This window comes from Astatotilapia calliptera, chromosome 12 (assembly GCF_900246225.1).
Source record: "Astatotilapia calliptera chromosome 12, fAstCal1.2, whole genome shotgun sequence".
NCBI classification, from domain to species: domain Eukaryota; kingdom Metazoa; phylum Chordata; class Actinopteri; order Cichliformes; family Cichlidae; genus Astatotilapia; species Astatotilapia calliptera.
The window spans coordinates 34,842,854-34,867,613 of NC_039313.1; the positions used below are offsets into that span (position 1 = coordinate 34,842,854).

At 41.1% G+C, this 24,760-nt stretch overlaps 1 protein-coding gene across 7 annotated transcripts in view; it reads left to right on the plus strand.

The window, feature by feature from the left end:
• slc4a4a (solute carrier family 4 member 4a) overlaps nucleotides 1-24,760 on the plus strand; it is a 61,529-nt gene that overhangs the window by 12,429 nt on the left and 24,340 nt on the right. For 3 of the 7 annotated variants that reach the window (XM_026186482.1, XM_026186480.1, XM_026186479.1), the window contains 6 exons: nucleotides 2,091-2,264; nucleotides 13,426-13,561; nucleotides 15,706-15,866; nucleotides 18,418-18,597; nucleotides 21,215-21,310; nucleotides 22,237-22,313. In XM_026186482.1, the coding sequence (XP_026042267.1) occupies nucleotides 2,091-2,264; nucleotides 13,426-13,561; nucleotides 15,706-15,866; nucleotides 18,418-18,597; nucleotides 21,215-21,310; nucleotides 22,237-22,313 (824 nt within the window). The remainder of the gene's footprint in view (nucleotides 1-2,090; nucleotides 2,265-13,425; nucleotides 13,562-15,705; nucleotides 15,867-18,417; nucleotides 18,598-21,214; nucleotides 21,311-22,236; nucleotides 22,314-24,760) is intronic. The other 4 variants (XM_026186481.1, XM_026186484.1, XM_026186485.1 and 1 more) reach the window with 2 other exon arrangements.

Sequence of the window (24,760 nt, forward strand, 5' to 3'; positions counted from 1 at the left end):
CCGTTTGATGTTTGCTCTGTGATGTTGCTTTTATTGGGTTTATTGGTGAAAATAATAGATTATATAAAACAGATTGTATTAGCTTAAGTTAAAGGTTTGCAGGTATGAGAGAAGATGATGAGAATTATTCTTATTATTCACATTTTTACTAATTTACTACAAAGAATAAACATCTGAAATGAAAAACAAAAAAAAGTTTTTTGTAAAGTTTTGGTAAACTGGCGTTCATGATTATTTGCTAAGTATTAGTGGCGTTAAACACCAACTAATCTGTTGAAACTGCAAGAAATGAAGCGTGCAGAACTAAATTATTACTCTGTTATCACTAAAGTAGCTTCAGGGGCACTTCCGATGTTTGATGCTATGAAAGAAAGTGTGTCAGGATCAGATTCAAAATTAATAAACTAATTTTATGACCATTTAACTCACAATGTAACACTCAGGTACGTGTGGCTTCAATTCTCACATACCCGCATTAGTAATAAGTTAAAGTTCAGTAAGTTATGTAAAAGTTTCTCGCCTTATTCTGCACACGTGTAGATGTACAGTGAAGCCTGCTGGCATGAACCTCACATCCATGCAAATAATATGTTATTAGCATGCAGTATGGTCTGCTTGTCAGCCTGTATACGAGGGATGTAGCCATGCAGTCGGTGGTGGCTTCACTGCAGAGTGTGACTTGATGGCATACTGCTGCCACTGTTACGCTGCTCTGGTGCCATCGCTCTGCTCTGATCCATGTGAGAAAGCTCGAACTGAGGTGAGAAGTGGTTAAGATCAGATCGAGTCCACAGGTTCCTCGTTCCTCGTCGTTCTTATTGTAGTGATTAAAAACCAGGCTTGGGAAAAATGCTAGAATGCTAAAATGCTATGGTGTGTTGTTAGGGATAAGAGAAATATTTTTAATGTTTATCTGCTCATTATATTGTTTTATGTACTTTAATAAAGGCTTGTAGAGCAAGGCCGCTTTTGACTCCCAAACTAAGTGCTCAGCCAGACTGAAAAACAGGAAGTTTTAGTGCACAACCATATTAATAGATAAGACACTGAAATGAGGAACTTGCCATATAAGCAATGTTTGAGACTGTGTGATGTGTAAAGTACCAAAATCACACCTATATGAAGCACAGTTTATGATTCTAATGTTAGAGAGCTCTTGCAACTGGCGTTTGAGCTGTGCAGGGGTCTCTCTCTTCCGGAAGATGATTGAATAAAAGAAATGTCAATATTTTAACACACTATGAGTCGGTTTTCTCCGTTCTGTCATGGGGACAAAAGCATCGGGTTTAATAGTGTTTAGGAAACAGGAAAATATATAAGAAGTTGATCAGAGATGAAGAATTATGGTTAATAAGTTTTCTGTCAGTGATGTTTGATAGTTTAAAATTGTATTATCTAAAGGTCAGAGGCACATCTGCTCCACTGTTAGGCTATGTGTCCTGAACTTCAGCACTTTTGGGTGCCAATATTTGCTTTATTTATCTCAACATTGCATAAAAATTGTATGAACTTCAAAGTCCTACCTTTAAATCTTGTTTGTATTCTAAGATCTACTCTGCACTTCTGAGAAATATGCCCCTGACATATAATATAAATGAAAAAGATGACTATAAATGTCAATATATAAAACTAAAACTGAGCATTGTTAAATAACAGCTGACATGAAGCGAACAAATCCCCTCAGGAAAGCCACCGAACCACACCTGAATTACAAAAATAAAAACCTAAAATTGAATAACTGGTTTTCACTAACCAATAAAAATGGTGGGATGCTTTAACTTTTATCAGCTCCTGAAATGAGGTGTTTGAAAAGCACTGCTTTAACATCTGTGTATGTAGTGCAGACAGTGCATCTGGTTATTTTAATGCTTTATAACAATGTAACTATTTTCCTCATTTAAATGATTATAACGTGTTGAGCTGAGGGCTGTATTCACAGGGTGACTATGAGCGCACAAGCCTTCATAGATATTCTGGCCTTGTTGTCATTTCTGGAAAGCTCGGACGTTTGTCTTTGCGGTATCATGGCGCTGTGAATTTGTCAGGATGTTGCGTGTCAGAGTTCATCTTCCTTTCTGCTTTATTTACAGGTCACCACACCATTTACATCGGCGTGCACGTGCCCAAGAGCTATCGACGTCGGAGGCGTCACCGCCGGAAAACCGGCCACAAGGACAGAAAGGAGAAGTTGATGGAGAATGTCTTTGACAAGTCGGAGACAGAAAACAACGACGAGGCCAGCAACAGCATCCTCAAACCTCTCAGTAAGTTCTGATGGACTCGGTGTCAGGCCTGATTAGAGTTCACGTCTGTCTTTGCTGAAGGCTGCTCTCTTTTCCAGAGAAAAACGCTTCTGTGACTCTGCGTGACCTGAGCAAAGTTGCTGAGTCCACTTAGTGGCCAGAAATAGCTTTGTATGTCCTGCTAAGTGACAAGTCTGCCTCGACAGAGGACAGTGAATTTCTTAGGAAGTCGTGGTTGTGAAGATGCGAATGCAGTAGTGCTGAATCGTCCCGTGGCTTTGTCATAATTTTAGACAGGAATATGTCTGTTTTGGGTATACGGTAGCATGTATGTTGTATGTGCTGGTGTTTGTTTTTTGGTTGCCTTAACCTTCTTAGAAGTGTAAAGTGCAAAACGCCCTCAGGCTGCTGAGATCAGTGGATGCTCAGACAACCAGTTGTGAGGAAACCAATAGAAGAGGCGGGTTATACTGGGTGACATAAGTATAAGCAAAGCTCTTAATGGTATCAGCATTTTTCTCGGTCATTGCCGTGTTCAAGTTAAAGTTTCAGGTCAAGTAAGACTAAAATCCTTCTGGCACCAGAAACCTTTAGTGATGTATTCAGTCACAAAGAGAAAAGCTCACGACTTAGTCAAGTGAACAAACTGAAAGGAAGCTCAGTGTTTTCGTCGAACTGCATGAACAGTTTGGTGAAGATGGGACTCTCCTGGCAGTTTTTGGAGAAACAGAGCATCATAACGCTGATGAGTCCTCGTGAAAACAGCTTAAGATGTTCTTGTGTTCTGCCAAGTCGTATAATGAGGCAGACCGCTGTCATTTCCAGAGAATGATGCAATTTTACACATGCCTGCATGCGCGTGATGTGACAAGAGGACTAAAGTGTGCCAAAACTGGATTTCACAGTGTGCCCACATCACTCCATGAGAGGGATTTTCATAAATCCAATCACAGAATAGATTACAGCCGGCCCATCTGGTTGGTGCTGGTCACTGTCCACATGCATGTTTAGCAAAAACTGTGTTTTTTTGGTTTCTGGGATATTTTTTAAATTACAGTTAGGAGTATTGAACAGCATGGGGCTGAAGTCAACTGTAACTGGCTTTTATAGTGTATGAATTCATTTTTTTGGTATGTTTGTTTAGTAAGAGCTTTGTGTTTTTATTTGTTTATTGCAAGTAGAGAATGTGTCATGTATTAAAGTCTATGATTATTCATCATCAGTGATAGCTCACCAATCAGTAATACATGTTTCATATGGTAAATGGCCTGTATTTGTATAGCGCTTTACTAGTCCCTAAGGACCCCAAAGTGCTTTACACAACCAGTCATCCACCCATTCACACACTGGTGATGGCAGTTACATTGTAGCCACAGCCACCCTGGGGCGCACTGACAGAGGCGAGGCTGCCGGACACTGGCGCCACCGGGCCCTCTGACCACCACCAGTAGGCAACGGGTGAAGTGTCTCGCCCAAGGACACAACGACCGAGACTGTCCAAGCCGGGGCTCGAACCGGCAACCTTCCGATTACAAGGCGAACTCCCAACTCTTGAGCCACGATCGCCCTCGTATAAGTTCTAATTCGTGAAAGGGAAGGCTGTGTTTTTGTTCCTAAAACTCTCTGGTGCTGTCGGCGCCTCGATGGGGGAACAGATGAAACCTTACGCACTCTGATTTGTTGATTTGACCACTAATAAAATGTCCGTTTTATTAGCGGTCAACACTGTTTGCTGTGTGGAACACCACAAACGCAGAGCATACGGTACAGTTGGTGTTGTTGTTGGTGTTGTTGTACAATCGGCTGTTCTTATGTTTTATTGTACGTAAACAGACTTTTGCACATTGTGTTGATGTGCTCCATTTACTACTACACGCGAAAAGTCTCTCTTTTTAAAGTTATGAGCTGATTACTTCATAGATGAGTGCCAATTGTAACGTCAAGCTTAGCTGCATATATGAGTAACTTTCAGATTTCATTGTCGTCATAGTGAAATAACATGAAATATTCTCTGATCGATAGACTACAGGTAGGGGTGGGCGGTATAAATGGTATACGGTCGAAGCGATATGAATTTGGCCAACTGTAGAGATTTTGACTATACCGCTCTACCGCGATAGCGCATGTTGATGATGTCATCAAGCTGCACCTGTTTTGGTTGAAAGCATTGCCACTGTCACTACCCGATCTGTACCGAAAACCCGATCGGTACCACGCATGTGCAAATCTTACCTCACTTCCTCTCTTTGCCAACACTGCGACATTTAATGTATTGGAATGACACGGTCAGCGCCCAGTTAGCTGCTAGCATTTCTCGACAGCTCTGCCTCCTTTTCGACTGCCCGGGACATTTAAATAATGGATACCTCGTATACAAACAAATTCAGGCTTTTCTCCTCAACAGAGAGTGTCCCCCGATTGAACAACGACGCTGTAAAATAAGAAGAATGGCGCCTAATTACAGACTTAATAGTACAGACTTAGTAATGTGCCACGTGAAGATTCATCAGCCAGATTAAGTGTTTACTGATGACTGACAGTGATAGCGGACATCATCATCATTATTCCAATCAATCCTCTCCACACAGAAAAGCTTAAACACACTCGACTATCACTAAATCAAATTTAACACGCACACACAAACACGATTTGTAATGACGCAAATTGATACGATTGATGCATCTACTTAAAATCTTGTACGAGTTCGAATCTTAGTGATCGCAAGGTTAGAGGTCAAAGGTCAAGTTTTCTGAAAATCTTGTGAATGCGATAACTTGAGAGGTTGGAGATGTAGGAATTTGAAATTCATACTGTATCACCGGCCATCGGCAATATTTTTTAATTGATAAAATAACACAAATTACAGGTAATTTTAAACAAAAGGGCAGAGACGGGACAAAAAAAATTAATTACCTTGAGGGTTGATTTCATTCGACATATAGATTAACTACATTCACCGTCAAGCTTATGATCAGTTCTCCTGCAGTCATTTCAGTTTTTTTTATATAATGTCAAATCACAGCAACAGTTGTTTCAAGGTGCTTTATGAAGTAAAGACTCTGCAATAATACAGAGAAAACCCCCAAATCAAACAACATCTTGGAGCAACCACTTGGTGACAACGGGAAGGAAAAACTCCTTTTTAACAGGAAGAAACCTCCGGCAGAACCAGGCTCAGGTGGGAAAACCGCCTGCTGTGACCAGTAGAGGGTGAGGAGAGGGAGACGGGACAAAGACACTATGCTAAAGAGACCCTAATTTTAAAAAAGAAGACTTTATTAAATTCTTTCCATAAATGAATCCCCATCACCTCATGACATCCACAACATGGGTCCTCCCAAGTGTCATCCTCTACAATTGTAAAACTCAAATCTGCAGGCATTCAAAAACTGACAGGCATGCAGTAATGTCATGCTGTTATTCACTCCATGTTTGTCTCTGTGGAAAACATGGCCGCCCCCAGGGGAGGGCCGTGTTCTTTCTGAACTCAAATCCTCTTGTTTGGTCAGATGGACACTGCAGGGACTGCAAGTGCGTCCTCCCGGCTACGTGCATGTCCACTGCACAGCTTTCTGACCCTGCTCATTTTGATGAGTTTTGGTTTTTCCTTTTAAATCCTAACCTTTTACTCATCTTTTTCTGCTCTGGGGTCAAATGCTCTTTCAAAGTGGATTATAGGGATTACTTAGAAACTTAGCTTGCACACAGATAATAGCTTTAGTTTCTCAAAGTCACCGAGAGCAAGCTGTGATTGCTATAATTGTTTTTTGTATACGGATTCCTAAATGGAAAGAATGGAAACCTTTATGAGCTTTTCCTGTTTGATAAATGCAAAGATTTAGAGAGCAAAGTTTTCTTCTTATTCCTGAAAAGCATAAATGTGTGGCATGTATGCTATCCCAAAAACATTTCTAGGTAACAACTTAACAAAAAAACTATGTTTACACCACAGGATGGTCTGTGGTACTTTAGGATTACCTTAATCCTAAACATATTCCAGCTGTTTGCTTACCTGGTCAACACACAAGAATGATTTTTAAAAAGAAACACTATACAGAACACTTCACTGTACTTTTCTGTGTGTTCACTGTAAAGCCTGAATGATTAAAGTGCTGCAAAAGTATGTTGAAAACTATAGATAGAAACATATCACACTATCATTTTATTTACTTTAGTTATTCTTCTACACTTTTTGACACAAACTACTGAGACATGCATGAGGACATGCAGAGGTTTGGTGTGACAGAGGAGGATGCTGGGGATCAGGTGAGAGGGAGGCAAATTCCCTAAAGGGAGCAAAAGTGCCATTAAACTATCGTGACATAGTAATTTTTCAGGGATCAATGCCATAAACGGCCACTGACGAGCTGAATATTCGAGGGCTTATTTGGATGCTTTTGGTATAATTTTGTTAGAGAACTTGTCTAATGAAGTGAGACAGAGCAGCGAGTACCAACTCATTTATTTTACTTGCAAGGAAGCAAAAGCATAATCTATGTAAATGCTCGCCCACACAATCCCACGAGTTTCATTTATACACTTCTTTGAACGTTATCCTGGTAACAGATATGTGTGCGACACTCTTGCAGAGAAACAGTTCAGTTACACAGTGAACTCGGACATCTGGATAACAGATAGCAGAGGAGCCACAACAAGGCCTGAGACAAGGACAGAGAAAGATTCCTTCAGCTTGCAGTAAAGAGTGTTGCATGGCTTTAATAATTTTTCCATCAGATATCTAATATTAATAACAATAACTCATTATTATCTCATTTTAGCTGTCTTAGTCATTATCTCAGCACTTTTTGCCTAGTTCACTTATAGTGATTAGCTTAGCTATAAGTTAGCAAGCTACTGAAGCTAGCTAAAACATGCACACATGGAGTCACTGGACTTTTTTTTAATGATCCACATTTAACGCAAGCTGCAGTGTTTCAAAAATGTTTGTTTGAAGTATCGTAACCTAACAGTGTTACTGATGGGCCTGCAGGTTTTTAACTGTTTTTGCTGATGCTTGCTTCTCATTGCTGGAATCTGGTTTAATAACTTGTAAAATTATTTAAACACATTTTGTTGTAGTGTGCAGCCTACTTTAAATCTTCCTTTAAATGCACAGGCTCTACTTCATTGCATAGCAGATTGATATCAGCTGCTTCTCTGCCACTCATTTCAGTTTCCTCCACTGTGGCAGCTGCAGCTGGAGCTGCAGGCATCGTTCTCCTCTTACAACCACCCAACACCCAGGCACTCCACATTTCACTCTTACAGACCTATTCTGTTTTTCACCCACAAATTTAAAAGTGATGTGAACATCCAAAGTAAAGAGTAGACAGGAAAATGGGGAAGAGAGCAGCAGCAAAGGATCGCAGGTCAGAGTCCAACCCAGGCCGCTGCATTTCAGCCGTAAGGCTGAATCAACCAGTGAGCTAAACTGACAGCCGTATGGTTAAACAGGTCTCTATTTGAAAAAGTAACAAACAATCTGTTTAGTAATGCGTCTCAGCACCGCCTTCTTATATCAGTTAAACATGACAACAAAGTGGAGCGCGCTCCCAGCTGAGCTGTCGTACGCAGGAGTGAAGGTCCTGCACGAAATCGAGCTTTCTAACTAAGTAACAGCACATTTATTTCATGTGAATTAAACATTACTTGGGATGAATGTGGCTTGGAATCAAACTTACATTTGAGCTCAGTGGAGGCACAGAGAAAATGTTTTTTACATCCAGCACACCTGCAGACAGCACAGTGGTTTCATTTCAGGTTATTTCCCGCAGCTGGAATTTGTTATATTGGCCACCTCAGCTATCACAGCAAAATACCAGAGCTAGATGTTCTTGATATAAATACTGTGTTCTCAATGAATCACCCTCAGGGTGTCACTCTGTATTCAAGCCGGTCCCTGCTCGCTGCCTGTGTGCTAGCTCCTCTGCATACTGAATGTCAGACTTGAAAACATGTCCTGCACTTTTTTTTGCTTTGAATGAGGTGAAATGGAGACACAGATATCATTGCATGTGTGGCCAAAGACAATGAGCATGTTACTACATCCCATGTAGCATTTATACTGCACTGAGATTTTCAGAAAGGTCAGAGTAGATGGAAGGTATTTGTGTAGGATGCATGTCAAGAATGGGACTAAACAGGCCTTTAGTGGCAGTCGCACTAAGCTTTCTGCCGGGCAGCATTCTTCCTCCGTACCCTATCCCATGAGCCTTTGCTGCTGGGACAAAGTCCTCTTTGTGTGCCCATGGCTCTTGGCTAGAGCACACAGAGCTTTGAAATTGTGTTTGAACGATGGGATTTTCATTTCTAGCCCTCCTTTTCGTGCTTGCTCTCACCCCTCTTTGCTTTCACTCTGACTCAACCCGCACCCTCCCCACCAAACCCACCTTTCTCTTAGCAACTGGCCGAGTAGGACGGTATTGCTCTGACACTAGCACTATTTGTGTTACCTCTTCATTTTTATATTGGATCACAGCATCTATTTCTCATGAGAAATTTCAAAAATCCTCGGACACATTTTTGTGTAACAGCAGTTTAGGTTGCGCGCTGAATATTTAGCTGTAAAACTTTGGGGAATTCATTTTTAAAGACGCTTCTAATTTACAGCTACATATTTGCATTCTTTGACTCTGTTATAGTAACTTTGGGTGAATCACAACTCAAAATAATCCAGATTTGAGAACTGGTGCAGCTCGTCAGTCTAGCCTCATCATTTAAGCCACTTTTCTTCTGATTGTCTGCCTCTGATAATCAGGAGGGTTGAACTAAGATGATCATATTAAGTGTATCCCCTCTTGTTGACATCATGCAGAGCCAAGAATAGAAAGAATTGTGTGAAACAGCATTTTATACCAGTCTGAATTCCGAGCTTCCAGCTCACAGCATGTCCTCCTCCCCAAAGGGATTTTTTCCTCCCCACTGTCACCAAATGTGAACATCTACTCAGGGCTACATCACCGTTTGATTCTTGATTCTTCCAAACTGCATGTCAAAGGATCCTTGGGAAAGATGCTGAACACTGAGATGCCCCTGGTGCATTCATTAGAGGGCGAGTGTGTGCATGAATGTTAGACAAGGCGTTTGGAGAATAAAAGCGTTGTATGAATGTGTGTGATTGGGTGAATGAAGCTGGTAGTATAAAGCATTTTGAGTGCTCAATTAGAGTAGAAAGGCCCTATGTAAGTACCGATCCACTTACCATTGTACGAGGAAACGTGTGACAGGAAATAGACCCATTCATAAAAGGCCCTTTAAAATGTGTTCCTGGCCTTATTATGAGGATTGTAGATGCCCCCTCACACCCAAACGTGCTTCTTTCGTTTCCCTTGTGTTAATTTCTTTGCTTGTGCAACATAGTTGATGATAAATGTATATGTAGCTCTTATTAGTAAAACCAAAATGTAAAGGCTGTAACTTGAAAATGCGGATAGGCATAGTAGTGGATTACAGCCGTATACAACTGCTTGCATGTTGGAAAAAATTCCTCTGGAAGCAAGTCTCACCACTAGGCGGCCATCTTGAAACTGCTCCGGGAACTTATTTGTATTAAGGTGAGGTTGGCCGTTATGAATGTCTCTCTTCCACAGCATGTCTTTATCCTGTCTTCCTTCTCTCTCCCCAACCGGTCACAGCAGATGGCCCCGCCCCTCCCTGAGCCTGGTCCTGCTGCAGGTTTCTTCCTGTTAAAAGGGAGTTTTTCCTTCCCACTGTCACCAAAGTGCTGCTCATAGGGGGTCATATTATTGTTTGAGTTTTCTCTGTATGTATTATTTTAGGGTCGACCCTACAATAAAAATTGCCTTGAGGTTACTGTTGTTGTGATTTGGCGCTGTATAAATAAAATTAAATTGAATTGTATGTATTTTTTTATTTATTTTATGTAAGTGGCTTTTCCCCCTAGAAATTGCACTTCTAGCACCATCTTAATTTCCGTTCTGGATTATTTGAGAGCCATGCCTCTCTCTCGACATTTCTCTGCTGTTAGCTTGTCCTAACCCATGCTAAAGCTGATTTCTCCTAACATAATGCTTGGCTTCATCTGGAGTGTCTTTACTTTGAATTCACAGGAAAGAAAATAAATACTTACTGTCCACAGTTTGGTTTGTTACACTTAATGCCACTTTAAAATATTTCACGATGATTTTTGATGAAATATTTTGCACATTTGCTGCTCCTCTATTATTTTTTTTGCCGCTTCTTTTTTTAACCAGAAGTACCTGAAAATTACAGCAGTAGATCCTCGGTGTGTGGCCGCATCACTTGGCTCTTTGCACCCACCTGCCTGCCATTGTTTGCATGTAATTTTGTCCATACAGGTATTTAAAGCTTGTTTTAAATGTTTACTATAATCAGCCTAAATCGCTCTGGATGTGAGTGTCAGCTGAATGTGTGAAACACACGTGTGCTTTACTCCCTCTAAGATGTTATTAAACAGGTTGTGGTGTCTTAAGCTAGTTGCAGCTTGTAGAAATGAGTGAGTGTGTGTATGTGTGTGTATGTCTGTGTGTGCGTGCCAGCAGACAGTTTATCCCCTAACTAGTAATCTTACAGCTGCCTGTCTGGCTCATACCTGCTGCTGTTCCTGTGCCACAGAAAACACAATCGGGAAACTGCAGCCCTTCACCCCCTTTACTATTGGGCCATGAATGAATGAATGAGTCAGTGTGGTGGATGATATGATGTTAATTGTGTTTGCCAACATCTAAATTTGTCCTGCAAAGTAAAATCCAGACTCTTATAGTTAACTTGTAATTGGACCATGGTGGTGGCTTCAGAAGCTCCTACAGACTCAGAAGATTAAGAAACAAAAGCAAATTTTTACTAATTACCTGTTGAGAAATAAAGATGCTCCATGGTAAATATATCCATCACTGTAGTAGCTCTCTGGTGCTACAGTATTAGCAAGCTGTTGTGTAATCTGATCAGCTGGCTTTGCTATCACACAGAGACACACACACATGTGTGAGCAGAGTTATAATTCTGTGCTCTTAAGGCGATTCATTCCTGGATCTTTACCGTAAATCCAAGTCTTAACCCTCAAAAAAGCCACTGAAGGAATGGTCACTGAAAAGACCTGGGACTCAAAGTGATGCTAGTAACAACAGGGATGCAAGAACACCTCATTAGTAATGTCACAGAGTAAACTCGCTGTCCATATTTAACTTTAATCACTGCCTCCTAATATTTACTAGTTTTCTAAGTTTTGCACATAGCTGTACATACACAACTTCATTTTCAAAACCTTAATTCAGTCACGCTGTGATCATTGTTTCTGTTATGTTGTGTTTTGTTGTGACTTCGACGCTGTGGGTGATGTGGTTCCAAGAGTTTGTGTGACGGTTTAGCTAGCAACAGCCTGCAGAGATGAATGTTGAGGGTTAATGTTGCTGAATGTTGATAAATGTTCATAGTTTCTTAACAGGTAATAATTGTGTAGAAACACTTAGCTCGCTATGAAAAACAGGAAATTACTGCAACATTTTCCTGAGTTTACACTTGCAAACTAGGGTAGTATAAAATGCATTTACCTTTAAACTTTGAAGCCATTTACTTTGGTAAACCATTAAGTTCATGCGACTTCTTAAGTGCTTCACATTCAAAGTACAAAATTTAGCATAGATATATTAAATTGAGAGTATTTACTGATTTACGCAGCTTATGTTTTGCAGTGTACAGTATTATCTACTAGTTTTGTGAGCAAATGTTTGCTTTTTTGGCTTTTTTGGGGGATCCGGGCTAAAATCTGAAGTCTCACATGTCAGGTCGCAGGAAAGCCTGGAGAGCCATCAGAACAGATCAATAGAAGCTGTAAAATCAAGCCCCCAACACCACATTAATCGGTTATTGAATAACCACGTTATCTGTCTAACTGCGATGCGTGCTGCCAGCTAATTAAAAGCCAGGGCTATTCATTCTGGATTTAAACATTTAAAAGCTGGAGCCCAAGACAAGCACAAAAAATATCAGCAAATTAGAATTACAGCCCCGCACTATTCACGCCACAACAATACTAGAGATGGCACGATACCACTTTTTTATGTCCGATACCGATACGTAATATCGGATCGGTCCATCTCTAGACAATACTGAAGTAAACGTTAAATTTTAAGATCAGCAAAATGTTAAATGAAGACATGATCTTAAATGTAACATGAGCTTCTGCATTGAGCAGTACAGAGTCTGAATTTCAGTGACATTTGCTTTAAAAAAGTTCAAGGTGTAATTTTGACATGTGATACCAGCCAAAGGACAGAGTTACTAAATAATAGTGATTATTAATGGTAGTTGTGCTCTTTTTATGTCTCACTGTTCAGTTTTAGGCACTCGTGGATACTGTGCAGGTTTCTGGTGTCTGTGTCTATAGTGATGTTGTGTGGGTCCAGTAAAAAGTAGGGTTCAGAAGCAATGTTCAGATATTGTCTGTTTCACTCAGTGAAAGACGCTGTTGTCACGTCGACTGTTTGCACCATGTTTAATACTGAGGAGTATTACACCGTTATTGTTCCTGCTGGAACTGTGCTGGGTTCACTTATGTGTCACTCTCTCAATATTCAAATGAGAAGACAAGAGGAAGGAAAGCCAAGCCTGAGCTGAAGAATGGACCAGTTTGTGAACCATTTCCTAATTGTTAATGAGGGGCTTCAGGACAGCTTGCCAAGGCTGGAGGGCCAATGGCGAAGAACTGTTTGAAAAGTGAAGGGGGGGTTGGGGGGGTGGACTGGGGCTAGCTGTTGGGCCACTGTCACTGAGGGGGACCCTAAACCCAATCAGCCCCCTCCTACCTGCTTCACAAAGTGCTGGAGCAGGCAACTGAGAGTTGCTGTCACTTCCACCGAAGATTTTAATGAGGGTCTAGCTGGTGCTTTGGGACTGTGGTGAGCCTGTGACACTTGCAGACTACAGTCTGTTAAGCAAACGCTGTGTCAGCTGACTTGGAGAGCAAAGGGGGGTCAGATTTTAAAGATGTCCAACAACAACAATAATCAAGAAGAGAAGGAGGAAAAAGAAGAGGACGCTGAAGATAAAAGAGAGGAGGTCACAGTGAACACTGCGCTGCTTCCACCTCCTACTGAGGTCAATGTGAAGAGTCCAGCTGAGGACGAAAAGCCAGTGCCCAAGCCCTTGCCCAACGGGCACCACTGCCAGCCTATGAACCTCAGTATCTTTCCTCTCTCCACAGTCTCACCAGCAGCAGAGAGGATTCGCTTCATCCTAGGTGAGGACGACGATGGCCCGGCACCCCCACAGCTCTTCACTGAGTTGGATGAGCTCCTGTCAGTGGACGGACAGGAGATGGAGTGGAAGGAGACGGCCAGGTAAGATCCTCTTTGTGTGTATCTGCTTTGTTAAAATCATATCCTTTCACGGAGTCACTAAAAATGTGAATAAAAATGATGAAAAACCAGCCTCACGTTAAGTTTTTATCTCAAAAGGAATGAATATTTGTTTTTTTATGGAAAAACAGTGAACAGACATTTGAAAACAGCTCCAAGTTTAAAACTGAGCTCAGAGTTTTACTGGTTTCTTCTGAGTGGCTCTCTAGTGGGACACACTGGGACAGAGATGGGATGATTGTTTATACATAATTAGCAGTGGATGAGTGAAGTTCTTTCAGGAGGAAACAGAGTCTCTGGACCGCTGCTCGAGGCACCCAATCAGCGATTCATTATCCTAAACTCAGACATACTGTAGAAGTTTTGATTCACTGTTGTTTAAACAGTTTGCAGAAGTACTGCTGACATTTTTAGTGCACTTTAAAATTGCTTTTAATTAAACTCAGTGAAGCTTTTAATTGCTAAGTTCTGCTTTAAATCTAGTTGACTGTCGTTTTAAATTTGGCCTTTTTGCCAGCGTTTCTAATGACTGACGATAAAATTGTCCAGCCTCCGCCCCCGTGCCTACTGCACACAGGAAGTTATTATATATGACTGAAGGATCAGATGAGGGGCTGATCCTTCAGTCATATTCGGTCAGCTCTGGAGAAACTTCAGCATAATTTAACCTGCACTGGACCACATGTTTGAAACGCACTATGATAGGTAAGTGTGGCCTCGGGAGTAATGATTCCCATCATTTCATGTCAGCCGTCTGAAAAAATCTAATAAAAAGCAATAAAAAAGCTGATCTACTTGATAGAAGAGGATGCAGCATATTTTTTCAGTCTCTAAAAATAAAAATCTTTAGCATACAGAAACTGTATGGAAAAAAAAAAACAGGCTGAGGACAGCAGTGCAAGAGTTGTAGTTCAAAATTTAAGAACTTGTGCAGCATCTCGCCGAGTACACTCAGAGGACTCAAACTGAATAAAAGCTCTGCGACGTGCTGGGCAGTGCTGACTGCCTGCCAAGTGCGGTTTTGGCAGCCAGATTAAAACCGCAGTAGAGAAACAGCCGCTCAGTAACACCTCTGATTCTCAGGTCTCTCACTCTGAGCTGTCGAAATGAAGAATGGCAGAAAAAATATAACAATGCAGACTCAGAATCCAGTTTTTTTCCCAATAATGAAAAATGAAAAATTGATTGATTTAAAAAATAATGGCTGACCCTCGTCAACAGGTCCACCAAGCGTACATTTGATGGCTCATAATTTGGACTAAAGAGCAAAAAGCATGAAATAATTCTTTAAGTTTGTCATATATTTGACAATATTTACTTTTCCTTTTTTTCCCAAGACAAAGTTTAATTAAATTTTATTCATACAGCGCCAAATCAACACAACAGTTGCCTCAAGGCGCTTTATATTGGATGTTAATGACCCTACAATAACACGTACAGAGAAAAACCCAACGGTCATGTCGCACTTTGGCGACAGTAGGAAGGAAAAACTCCCTTTTAACAGGAAGAAACCTCCGGCAGACCGGATGGGGTGAGAGAAGGGCGAGAGTACAAAGACATATTACAAGTATGATTCAGTGCAGAGAGGTCTATTAAAACATAGTGAGTGAGAAAGGTGACTGAAGAAGAAACACCCAGTGCATCATGGGAATCCCGCAGCAGCCTACACCTATTGCAGCATAACTAAGGGAGGATTCAGGGTCACCTGGTCCAGCCCTAACTATATGCTTTATATGCTTTAGCAAAAAGGAAAGTTTGAAGCCTAATCTTCAAAGTAGTAGAAGTGCAATACATACTTGCATAGATATTTTTAGTGGTGGCATTTTTCACCAGGCTCTTGTTCATTGTGACGCTCTACATTCTGACATTATGAGAATAGCTTGGGCTAAAATTAGACTTGTGATGCCTCGAAGCCACCCATACTTACTCTCTAACACTGATATCTCTCCTCTTGCATCCTGACTGTACAGCCTGTTTTTGGTATGCCTGCTTCCCCCCAAGTTAGCAGGTTACTGCTTAGTACATTTCTATAAAATAAAATAATGTAAATGTTTATCCAAGACTATGATAAAAAGATTTTCATGTTAAATTGTGTGCCTGTCTGAGTCTTTTTTCTTTAAATCCAGGTGGATCAAGTTTGAGGAGAAGGTGGAGAAAGGTGGAGAACGCTGGAGTAAACCTCATGTGGCGACGCTGTCCTTACACAGCCTATTTGAACTGAGGACATGTATAGAAAAAGGCACCATCATGCTGGACCTGGAAGCTTCTACGCTACCCCAGGTTGTTGGTAAGCTCATCTCTTCAAAAATAATTTGTTTGTTTTTTTTCTTTTTAATTCCAGCAGCTACAAATTAATTTAACCCATCGAGTGATTATCGCCATGATGTGTAATCACAGCTGTAACAAATTCATATAAAGCTGCAGTTCATCCTGTGATTGTGAGGTTAAAAGTGCAGTAGAACACCTTTTACTTCAATAATAGATGTGTTGTATCTTTAAAAGGTTATGTTCACATAGTTCAACCACAATGGTTGAGAGAAGGTTAAAGTGGAAGGAGCAGCAGGACCAAAGTGTCTTCATCCCACTTCATATGTAAATTCAAGTGGTCTCACTGCAGAGATACATAAGTGGACAATGTTTCAGCTTCATCTCCTGGTTGGGGCTATGATGAGAACCTCAGACTGCATATAAATGATGGCTATAGCCACGGTGATCTCATCCAGCATGTGAAGCCCTCTTTTAAGTTATTTAATTTAAAGTTATTAGCTGATGGTACTTTACCAAGCCATGACATTTGTCAGATAATTTCATGAAAAATTCAACCTCAACTCTGCTTTTAAAAACTGAGATTAGTGATGCGAACTTTTAACTTCGATAACATTTAAACAAATGTGTTATTTAAAAAAAAAACAGACCCTGAAGAGCTGTTGTGAAGGGCAAAATGGGCTATAGTCCGGTGGCCAAAACAGAACAATGCTCAATAAAACCCCCCAAACAACCCCAAAAGCCCCCAAAACAAACACACAAAACACGATGTAAGTGTTTTTGGGGAGACAATAATGTGACGGACACTTCCACAGCTGGTCCGTCATGTTATTGTGTCCCCAGAAACACTTCCATTATGTTTTGTGTCATTTTGCAGTGTAATTGACCTCTCAGGGCCACCGTACTATAGATACTATGAAGGTTTTTTGTAGCAGGGTGTGTCACTACCCGATCGGTACCGGAAACCCGATCGGTACCGTGCGAAAGGCCACTACTCCGGGTAGCGACATGGGAGTAAATGGGGGTTGACTCACCTTTGCAGCAAGCCTCAAGTGGCCATTCATGGAACTGTAATGGAGCGACCTCTATGGAAATATTTTAAAATTTTTTTGAGGGAATAAGTTTTATTTTTTTATTTTTTACCATTCCATGAACTCTAAACTCCTTTGAATTATCTCTATGATTAGAAGTAAAATTATTTTTGCTGAGTCTGAATATGAAGAAATTGAATTTTTGGGAGATACAATATAAAATGTAAATACGTCTGGATCTCTATCCCTAAAAAATCGTATTACTTAACAAAGTCCAGCACAAAAGTGCTTTAGAGTGTGAAAGAACTGAACTGACAGATTTCTTTGATGTAAGAATATTTTTTTCTGCGGTTTGATCGTTTCGTTTTTTCTCCCTTACACATCACTATTTTTTACTGCTGCGTAACGATACTAAAGGTCAGCATCTTCCTGCTCTGAAACAACAGCCCGTCTGCCAGCTTGATTAAATCAGCTGTGTGATGTGCAGCGTGTGCAGAGCAGGTCGGCAGGTTCACGGATTGATGCGCATCAAAACACTCAGGTTTCTTTTCATTCCCGTCTTTTAAGAGCGAGAAAAGAGCTGAGTTGCAGGCCATGCTGTACTTTACATTACAGCACTAGTTGACTATAGTTTGGACTAAATGGCCACACAAAAACTTCCTAATCTGAGGGCAGCTAACCTTCTCCAGTTGCTCTAAGATGATTATATCTCTGTGTCCTCCTATCTCATGCCACCACCCCAACATTTTTGTCTGCATGAGGGAGCAGGAAGAAGAGTTACCACTTGGAGTGATTAATGTGAAGTAATTGTCTGTGCTGCGTGAGCTGCACTGGGCGGAGTGGAGCTGGGCCTCTTGCTCTGAGGCCTGCTGACTTGACTGATAGGCCATTAACAGCACTACCCTTACACAAGAAGAGGAACTGCCCCGGGCTGCTTTCATTCAGCATTCAGGCTTCTGACCTTCTTTTCAAAAATAGACTAGACCTTTTGATTGAGCCATTTCATGATGCCATAAAGAGGAGCATTAGAGTCTGGGAGGCACTAATTGAGTCCTTAAAGTATGAAGAGACTTTTATGGTGACCTGTTTTGGGTGATAGTGTTGCCAAGTCTACCTTTTTGAGTAAAATGCTGCAGGGTGGGGAAAGAAAGAGACCCCAAATTAAAGTGTCATTTGACAGAACAGCACAATATAATTTTACTCTTTGTGCTCATCTTTTAATTTATAAAACTTGAAACAGGTGGCACCTTTGCAATAAACTTAAAACAATATTTTATTTTTGTTCATGTTGCAAAAAAGTGTTTATTCAATCTAACATGTTAAATTTCATGTTTTGTTTATATATATATATATTTTTTTTTCTTTGGATTCTTCTGAATTCTTCTGCTCCTAATTAAACCTAAAGCTCAAGAAATTAAGCAGTAATTAAAAAATGCATCCACAGTGTCTTTGCTTTAATGCAGAGTATTTAAAGCCTGCATTTAAACTTTAACTCAGCTTTTCACCTTCTCTTCCTCACCTCGTCTCTTTCTGCATTTTCAGAGATGATCACTGACAACCAGATAGAGATCGGCCAGCTGAAGGCCGAACTTAAGGACAAGGTGATGTACACGTTGCTGCGGAAACATCGCCACCAGACCAAGAAGTCCAACCTGCGCTCTCTGGCTGACATCGGGAAGACGGTGTCCAGTGCAAGTAGGCTGTTTTCCACCCCGGAAAATGGTAATACTGATGCCAGTTTGGTGCAGTCTTAGCTTAAATAATTAAAGCTCGATTGCTATTTTATAAGAATAAACTAATTGCAGAATGGAGTCGACATTGAATTTTGTTAGGTGAAGAAAAAGATGTAGAGTGGGTTCTGAGGAATACCACAGTGTGTCATAAGGGGCACACTGCTGCCCTCCTCTGCATGAACCCACTAATGGGGCTTTAAACACAGTTCCAGCTGGAACCAGCAGATGAGGGAAAACACTAAAGAACCAACCTGAATAACTCGACCTGCATTAACACCAAAGCTAAAGAATAATTGAGTAAAATTAGTAAAGTTCAGAAATGTCTTTTGCACTTTAACGCTTTAAGTGGACTCACTGCAGGGTACTGTACTAACTACATAAACAGAGGTAGAGGTTTAAAGGGGACCTATTTATTAGTCATCTACAGTCAAGTATAAAGGAAGTGCACCCTCTGTCAATTCTAGGTTTTTTGTATCAGGACATAATAAAAAAATAATCGTATCCTTAACAGGTTTAAACTCATTCAATACAACATCAGATGGACAACCTTAATTAACCTTAATTCTGATGATCATCAGCAAGTGTCAGTAGCTCTATAGCAGGGGTGGGGAACTCCAGGATTTAAGGGTGTCCTGCAGGTTTTAGATCCTGGAGGTAATTTAGCCATTTAAATCGTCTGTGTTGGATCAAGGACACATCTAAAACCTGCAGGACAGCGGCCCTCGAGGCCTGGAGTTCCCCAACCCTGCTCTACAGAGATATGCATGTGATCAAGGGTACTGTAAAAAAACACAAGACCAGACTCTGTAGGCCTCTGTTAGCTTTTTATGGCAAAGTTCATGATGGTACAAAAAAGTAAAGAAGTAGTGTTTGGAAGGGCAGCCAGGAGAAAGGCTCCGCTCTCTAGAAGGAACATGGCAGGACAGATCAGGTTTAAGTTCAGTCTGACCAAGCAAACTTGTGGAACAATATCCTTTGGACTGAAGTGGATGCATTTGGCCATAATGCACAGTGCCATGTTTGGAGAAAACCAAACAGCTGATACCAGCTGTCAGCACTGGTGGAGGGGTGATGAGCTGGGTTATTTTTCTGAGTCACAGGACCCGGACACCTTGCACTCGACCAGTCGATCAGTCGAAGTATCCTACAGTCCGACGTGAGGTCATCTGTCCTATGACCAAAACATGATATAAATTTGTTCATGCAAACTGGTCATTAAAACAGAAAAAGACAAGTCCAGACCTGAACATGACTGAAGAACTGCAGCGGGACCTAAAGAGAGCTGTGCATCAAAAAAATGCTCACTAATCTCTGTGCACTGAAGCAATGCTGTAAAGACGACTGGCCAACATTCCTCCACGATGATGTGAGACTGATAAAGTCATAAAGAAAGATTATTACTTCGAGTTATTACGTTCTTCCACAAGCTGTTGTTAATTTTAGAGCCTGCTCAGATGATTTTTTATGTCCTCATGCATAAAACCTTAGAACTGAAAGAGGGTTTTTTTCAACCATAGCCGTTGCAGTTGTTCTTACATCTGATAAATAAAGTCACATGAACAAGTCATTTCTGTAAACCTTAACTTTAATATGAGAGAGAACAATGGGTCCTCTTTAACTCTGAAGAAGTGAGCTGGGGCAAGACTTCACGACCCACAGGAGTAATCATAAACCTGAAATCATAGGATTCTGGTGTTTGCTACTTTGGTCACAATCTTCTAGATTTATGATTCATGTTAACAGTAACGTTTCAAATCAATTAACTCTTAGTTTTGATTAAATTCATGGAAATGCATGTTTTATTTACAGAGCTGTCACTTTGTTTTGCTGAAAGTTGTCAGAAAATTAACTTTTTTTAAAAATTCTTCTTTAAAAAATAATCATTAGTTCACTCCCGGGATAAATTTCATTTGTCCCGGGATAAATTTCATTTGTCCCGGGATAAGTTTCATTTGTCCCGGGATAAATGAAATTTCACTCTGGCACAAAATCTTCAGAAATATCTTGATGAAGAACTCAAAGTGACAGCCCCACCACACAGCTCTTACTGATGTTAACAACATGTGGATTAGTAGTCTGTCAAATATTGATTTACTAAATGTTTATTGTGTTGACAGTGGAATGAATCTGTTACTAGTCATGGGCCTTTGGAAAGTGAAGTTATTTATTAGCCACTATCAGATTTCAGGAACTTTGACGATCAAAGAAAAGGCTTTCTGTGTTCATGACCCAGCTCTAGCTGTGCTCGTCCTCTTATCACGGCAAAGATAAGGAGCCACTCTGATAAATATTGCTTGATTACCATCTTTTCAAGGATAAAGTTTATTTTCTGACCATATAAAGTGCAGGTCAAACTTCTGTCCAAAGACCCATGATGTCCTCATTTAATGATGCCCCTCCTCTTTCCTCACTGTATCTCTGCACGGCTTGTCAATTGCAGCAATATCATGTCTTCACATATTTTAACAGCCACTTGATCTTTTGTGCATTTAACAAATCTTCTGCTTTGGCTCAGCGGGCTTTTCTGTCAACTCTGCTTTCCATCTCTCTTTCGTCCTCTTTGCTTCCCTGGATTGGCTTTGATAACCTGCTGCTGCCACTAAAAGCCCGCAGTCCTCTCGAGAACTCTGTGACTTGCCTGTCAGGTCGCATCTCAATGGAGGACTTGCAGACCCAAAGGAGTTCCAGTATGGACTGGCTCAGTAAGTTCACTGAAGTCTACATTCACACTGCAGACCCCTGGTGAGCTTCCATTTGGCGACAAAGAAACGAAGACCAGAGAGTTCAAATTTAGTCTCAAACTGAGGCTTTTTTAAAAATACAGACAGCGGATCGTAAAGTTGTGTCTGAGGGCATCTTTGTGCTGATGACCTGCAGCTTGAATGTAGTCACGACTAGCTTGAAATTTCACTAGATGCTAGTTCTTGATGGTGAATAATCCCTGTCAGCTCAGGTTGTTTTTAAAGAATATTTTCTCTCACCTACACTACACCTATAAAAAAAATTATCTGGCTGCATCATACTGACATGCACGTTATTACCAACAGTGCCAAAGGTGCAGATGCATGAAAGGCTGCAGTGGCACCAGATTGTTGCATTCTTTGAGGTTTTTCTTTCCCTCTGATCTCTGGACTGAAGCCTGTTCTGCTGTCACATTTCAGGATCATCTTCTACTTATTTTGTGTCTGCACCCATTAAGTCCATCCACAGAGTAAGGCTTTAAATGTGACAGTAAGAATGATGACACTAGATCTCATTATTATCAAAGCACAACAAGCTGATTGAACCTCAAGAAAGATGCATTAATAATGGTAATTTTACTCTTCGTTTTTGACCTCCTGCCTTCTTTTATTTGAAATTCAAAGTAAAAAGTTGATATTTGATCTGATCACACATTTTATACCCGACGGGTTAGACCTAAATATCGGCCAGTTACTTTATCACAGACAATAGCTTTTGTCCTACAGCTTGCACGAGTATTTCTGTTGGATTTTTTCTTCTTTTGGCAAAGCATGTAAGGAGCTAATTGTCTGGGCCACTTTGGGTTTCTGCCTCTTTTCCTCTTGAGTCTTAGACCACAGTGGGGGTGAAGCTGGTCTAACTAGTCAATGTTGCCCTGTCTGAACAGATAGTCCCACCACAACTCCCAGGAACCTGACATCCACCAGCCTGAATGACGTCTCTGACAAACCGGAGAAAGACCAGGTAAGTCGCCCTCATGCATCTGCTGTACTGTTTCTGGACACCAACCCTCACCAATCCATCAGACTCAGTGGTGAGAGGTTTATATTTCCTGGAAAATGAAGGGGATGGATCTCTGTATTCCCAAGTTCCCAGTTTAAGGTGGTGTAGTTGTAACAATACGCTTGATTATTTTTATTAATCTGTTTTATTCTGAAACATTTATAATGAACCAGCTTGTCTGATTTCTCGAGCTTGAGGCTAAAAACAAGCTAGTGCATTGGCAGAAGAGATGAGAAAAGCCTGACTAGACTCCATGACAGAGCTGCATGGTGTAGGCTGGATGTAACAGAGCTGAGGAGTATTTCGTGGTTGTTGCTTCACAGCAGAGATAACATTGTCTAAAGTGCATTGTTCCAGCTCCTGGTATTATCACCCAGCCTGCTGTAGCTGCTCTGAACCTTCCCCGCCTTTTCCTTTGATGGTTAAAGTGGAAATTTTTGTAGCAACTTTAGACTGCAGTGAGGATCAGGCTGTGGCTGATAAAGGATGATGTCATCAACAGCAAAGAGAGACTGAATTTCCTCTGCAGCCTTACAGTCGACAGCAGCGGTCCCCAAACCCCGGGGCACGGACCGGTACTGGTCCGTGAGTCGTTTGGTACCGGGCCGCGAGAGTTGAGGCTTGGGTGTGAAACTGATGGTTTTCAGGATTTTTAGTGTTATTGTTTTTATCGTTGACTCGGTTTCCCTGGGTCTTTTCCCACGTGTTATCAATAAATCTTCTTTTTTTGGTACTGGTTTTATTTTGTTGTATTTATCTGCGACACCTTAAAGGGCGGTCCATGAAATGCTGTTGGCCATAAACCGGTCTGTGGTGCAAAAAAAGTTGGGGACTGCTGGTCTACAGTGCCATTAAACTGTGTTTGCACCGTTCCTGATTTCTCACTTTTAGTTCAAAAAATTTTTAATATCAGACAAAGATTACTCGAGTAAATACAAAATGCAGTTTTCAAATCATGGTTTAATTTATTAAGAGGACAAAAAAGACTAAAAAACTTTTTCCTACCAGCCCTCGGTGAAGAAGTAACTGCCCCCTAAACCTAATTACTGGCTGTGCCACCCTTGGCAGCAAGAAGTGCAGTCGGGTGTTTGTGATAACTGTCCGTGAGGCTTTCATGTGATTGTGGAGAAACTTTGGCAGAATCTTTTTTGCAGAATAGTTTTCATTCAGCTACAGCTGAGGGGATTTGCCTGTTAAAGGCACACCAGAGCATCTCGGGCTTTGAGGAGTCTTCACCAAACCCTTTATTTGTCTTTTGAGCCATTCTGAGGTGGAGTTGCTGGTGTGCTTCAGATTATTGTCCTGCTGCAAAACCCAAGTGCACTTGAGCAAAACTCATGGCTTGACATCCTCCTTCAGGATTTTCTGGTAGAAAACAGAATTCATGGTTGCATCAATTACAGCAAGTCTTCCAGATCCTGAAGCAGCAAAGCAGCCCCGTGCAGCGAACACATTATCACCACCATGTTTGACTGTTGGTGTGATTTTCTTTTCATGAAATGCTGAAGTAGTTCCACACCAGATATAACAGGTATGAAACCTTTTGTTTCATCGATCCACAGAATATTTTCTTAAAAGTCTTGGGGATCATCAAGATGTTGTTTGGCAAATCTGAGCTATGTCTTTGTATTGTGTTTGGTCTGCGGTGTTTTTCTCTTTACATTTTTACTCTGTGTCTTTCTTATTGTCTTTTGGATGCTGAGTCAGATGAGTCATTGTTGGGCTCTTGGAGTAATTTTTGTAGGCTCACCACTCCTGGAAAGGTTCACAACGGTTTCATTTTTTCCATTTATTTTTTCCATAATGGCTCTTACTGTGTTTCACTGCAGTTCCTTATAAATGGCTTTGCAACCCTTTCTAGACTGATAGAGACAGCTGTAGATCGTGGCATGATGCGTTTCATTTTGAGATTGTTGAGCCTACTTTACTTTGTCTTGTTTAGCAGGAATCAGTGACATTTGTTACTGAGTCTAGAGGAATGATTCTCACTTCGGGTGCGGATGAGCCCCAGTTCATGTTACAACCCGTCTAGGGGCCAGGTCATAGCATGGATGAGGCACTCGCTCCCCCACTTCCTCAACTGTTACGGAGCACTGCACCCGGCGGCTGTCACAGGCGTGGCTGCTCAGGCGTTAGGGGAAGCACAAGAACCTCTCTTGCCGGCGGTGCTCCAGGCTATATTTATAAGACGGGTCCTCCAGCTGGAACCAGTCATTCCGGAGCCATACTTCCACGCACCAATCGCAGCAGGGATTTACCATAACACAGTGAGCTGTTCAGACAGAAACAAACACACATGACAGGTGTCGTAACCCAGGTTTTAAACAATAGGGTTCATCACGAATTACGTGGAGGGGGCAATGACTTTTTCACAAGGGCAGGTGGATAGTTTGGATAGTTTTCTTCCC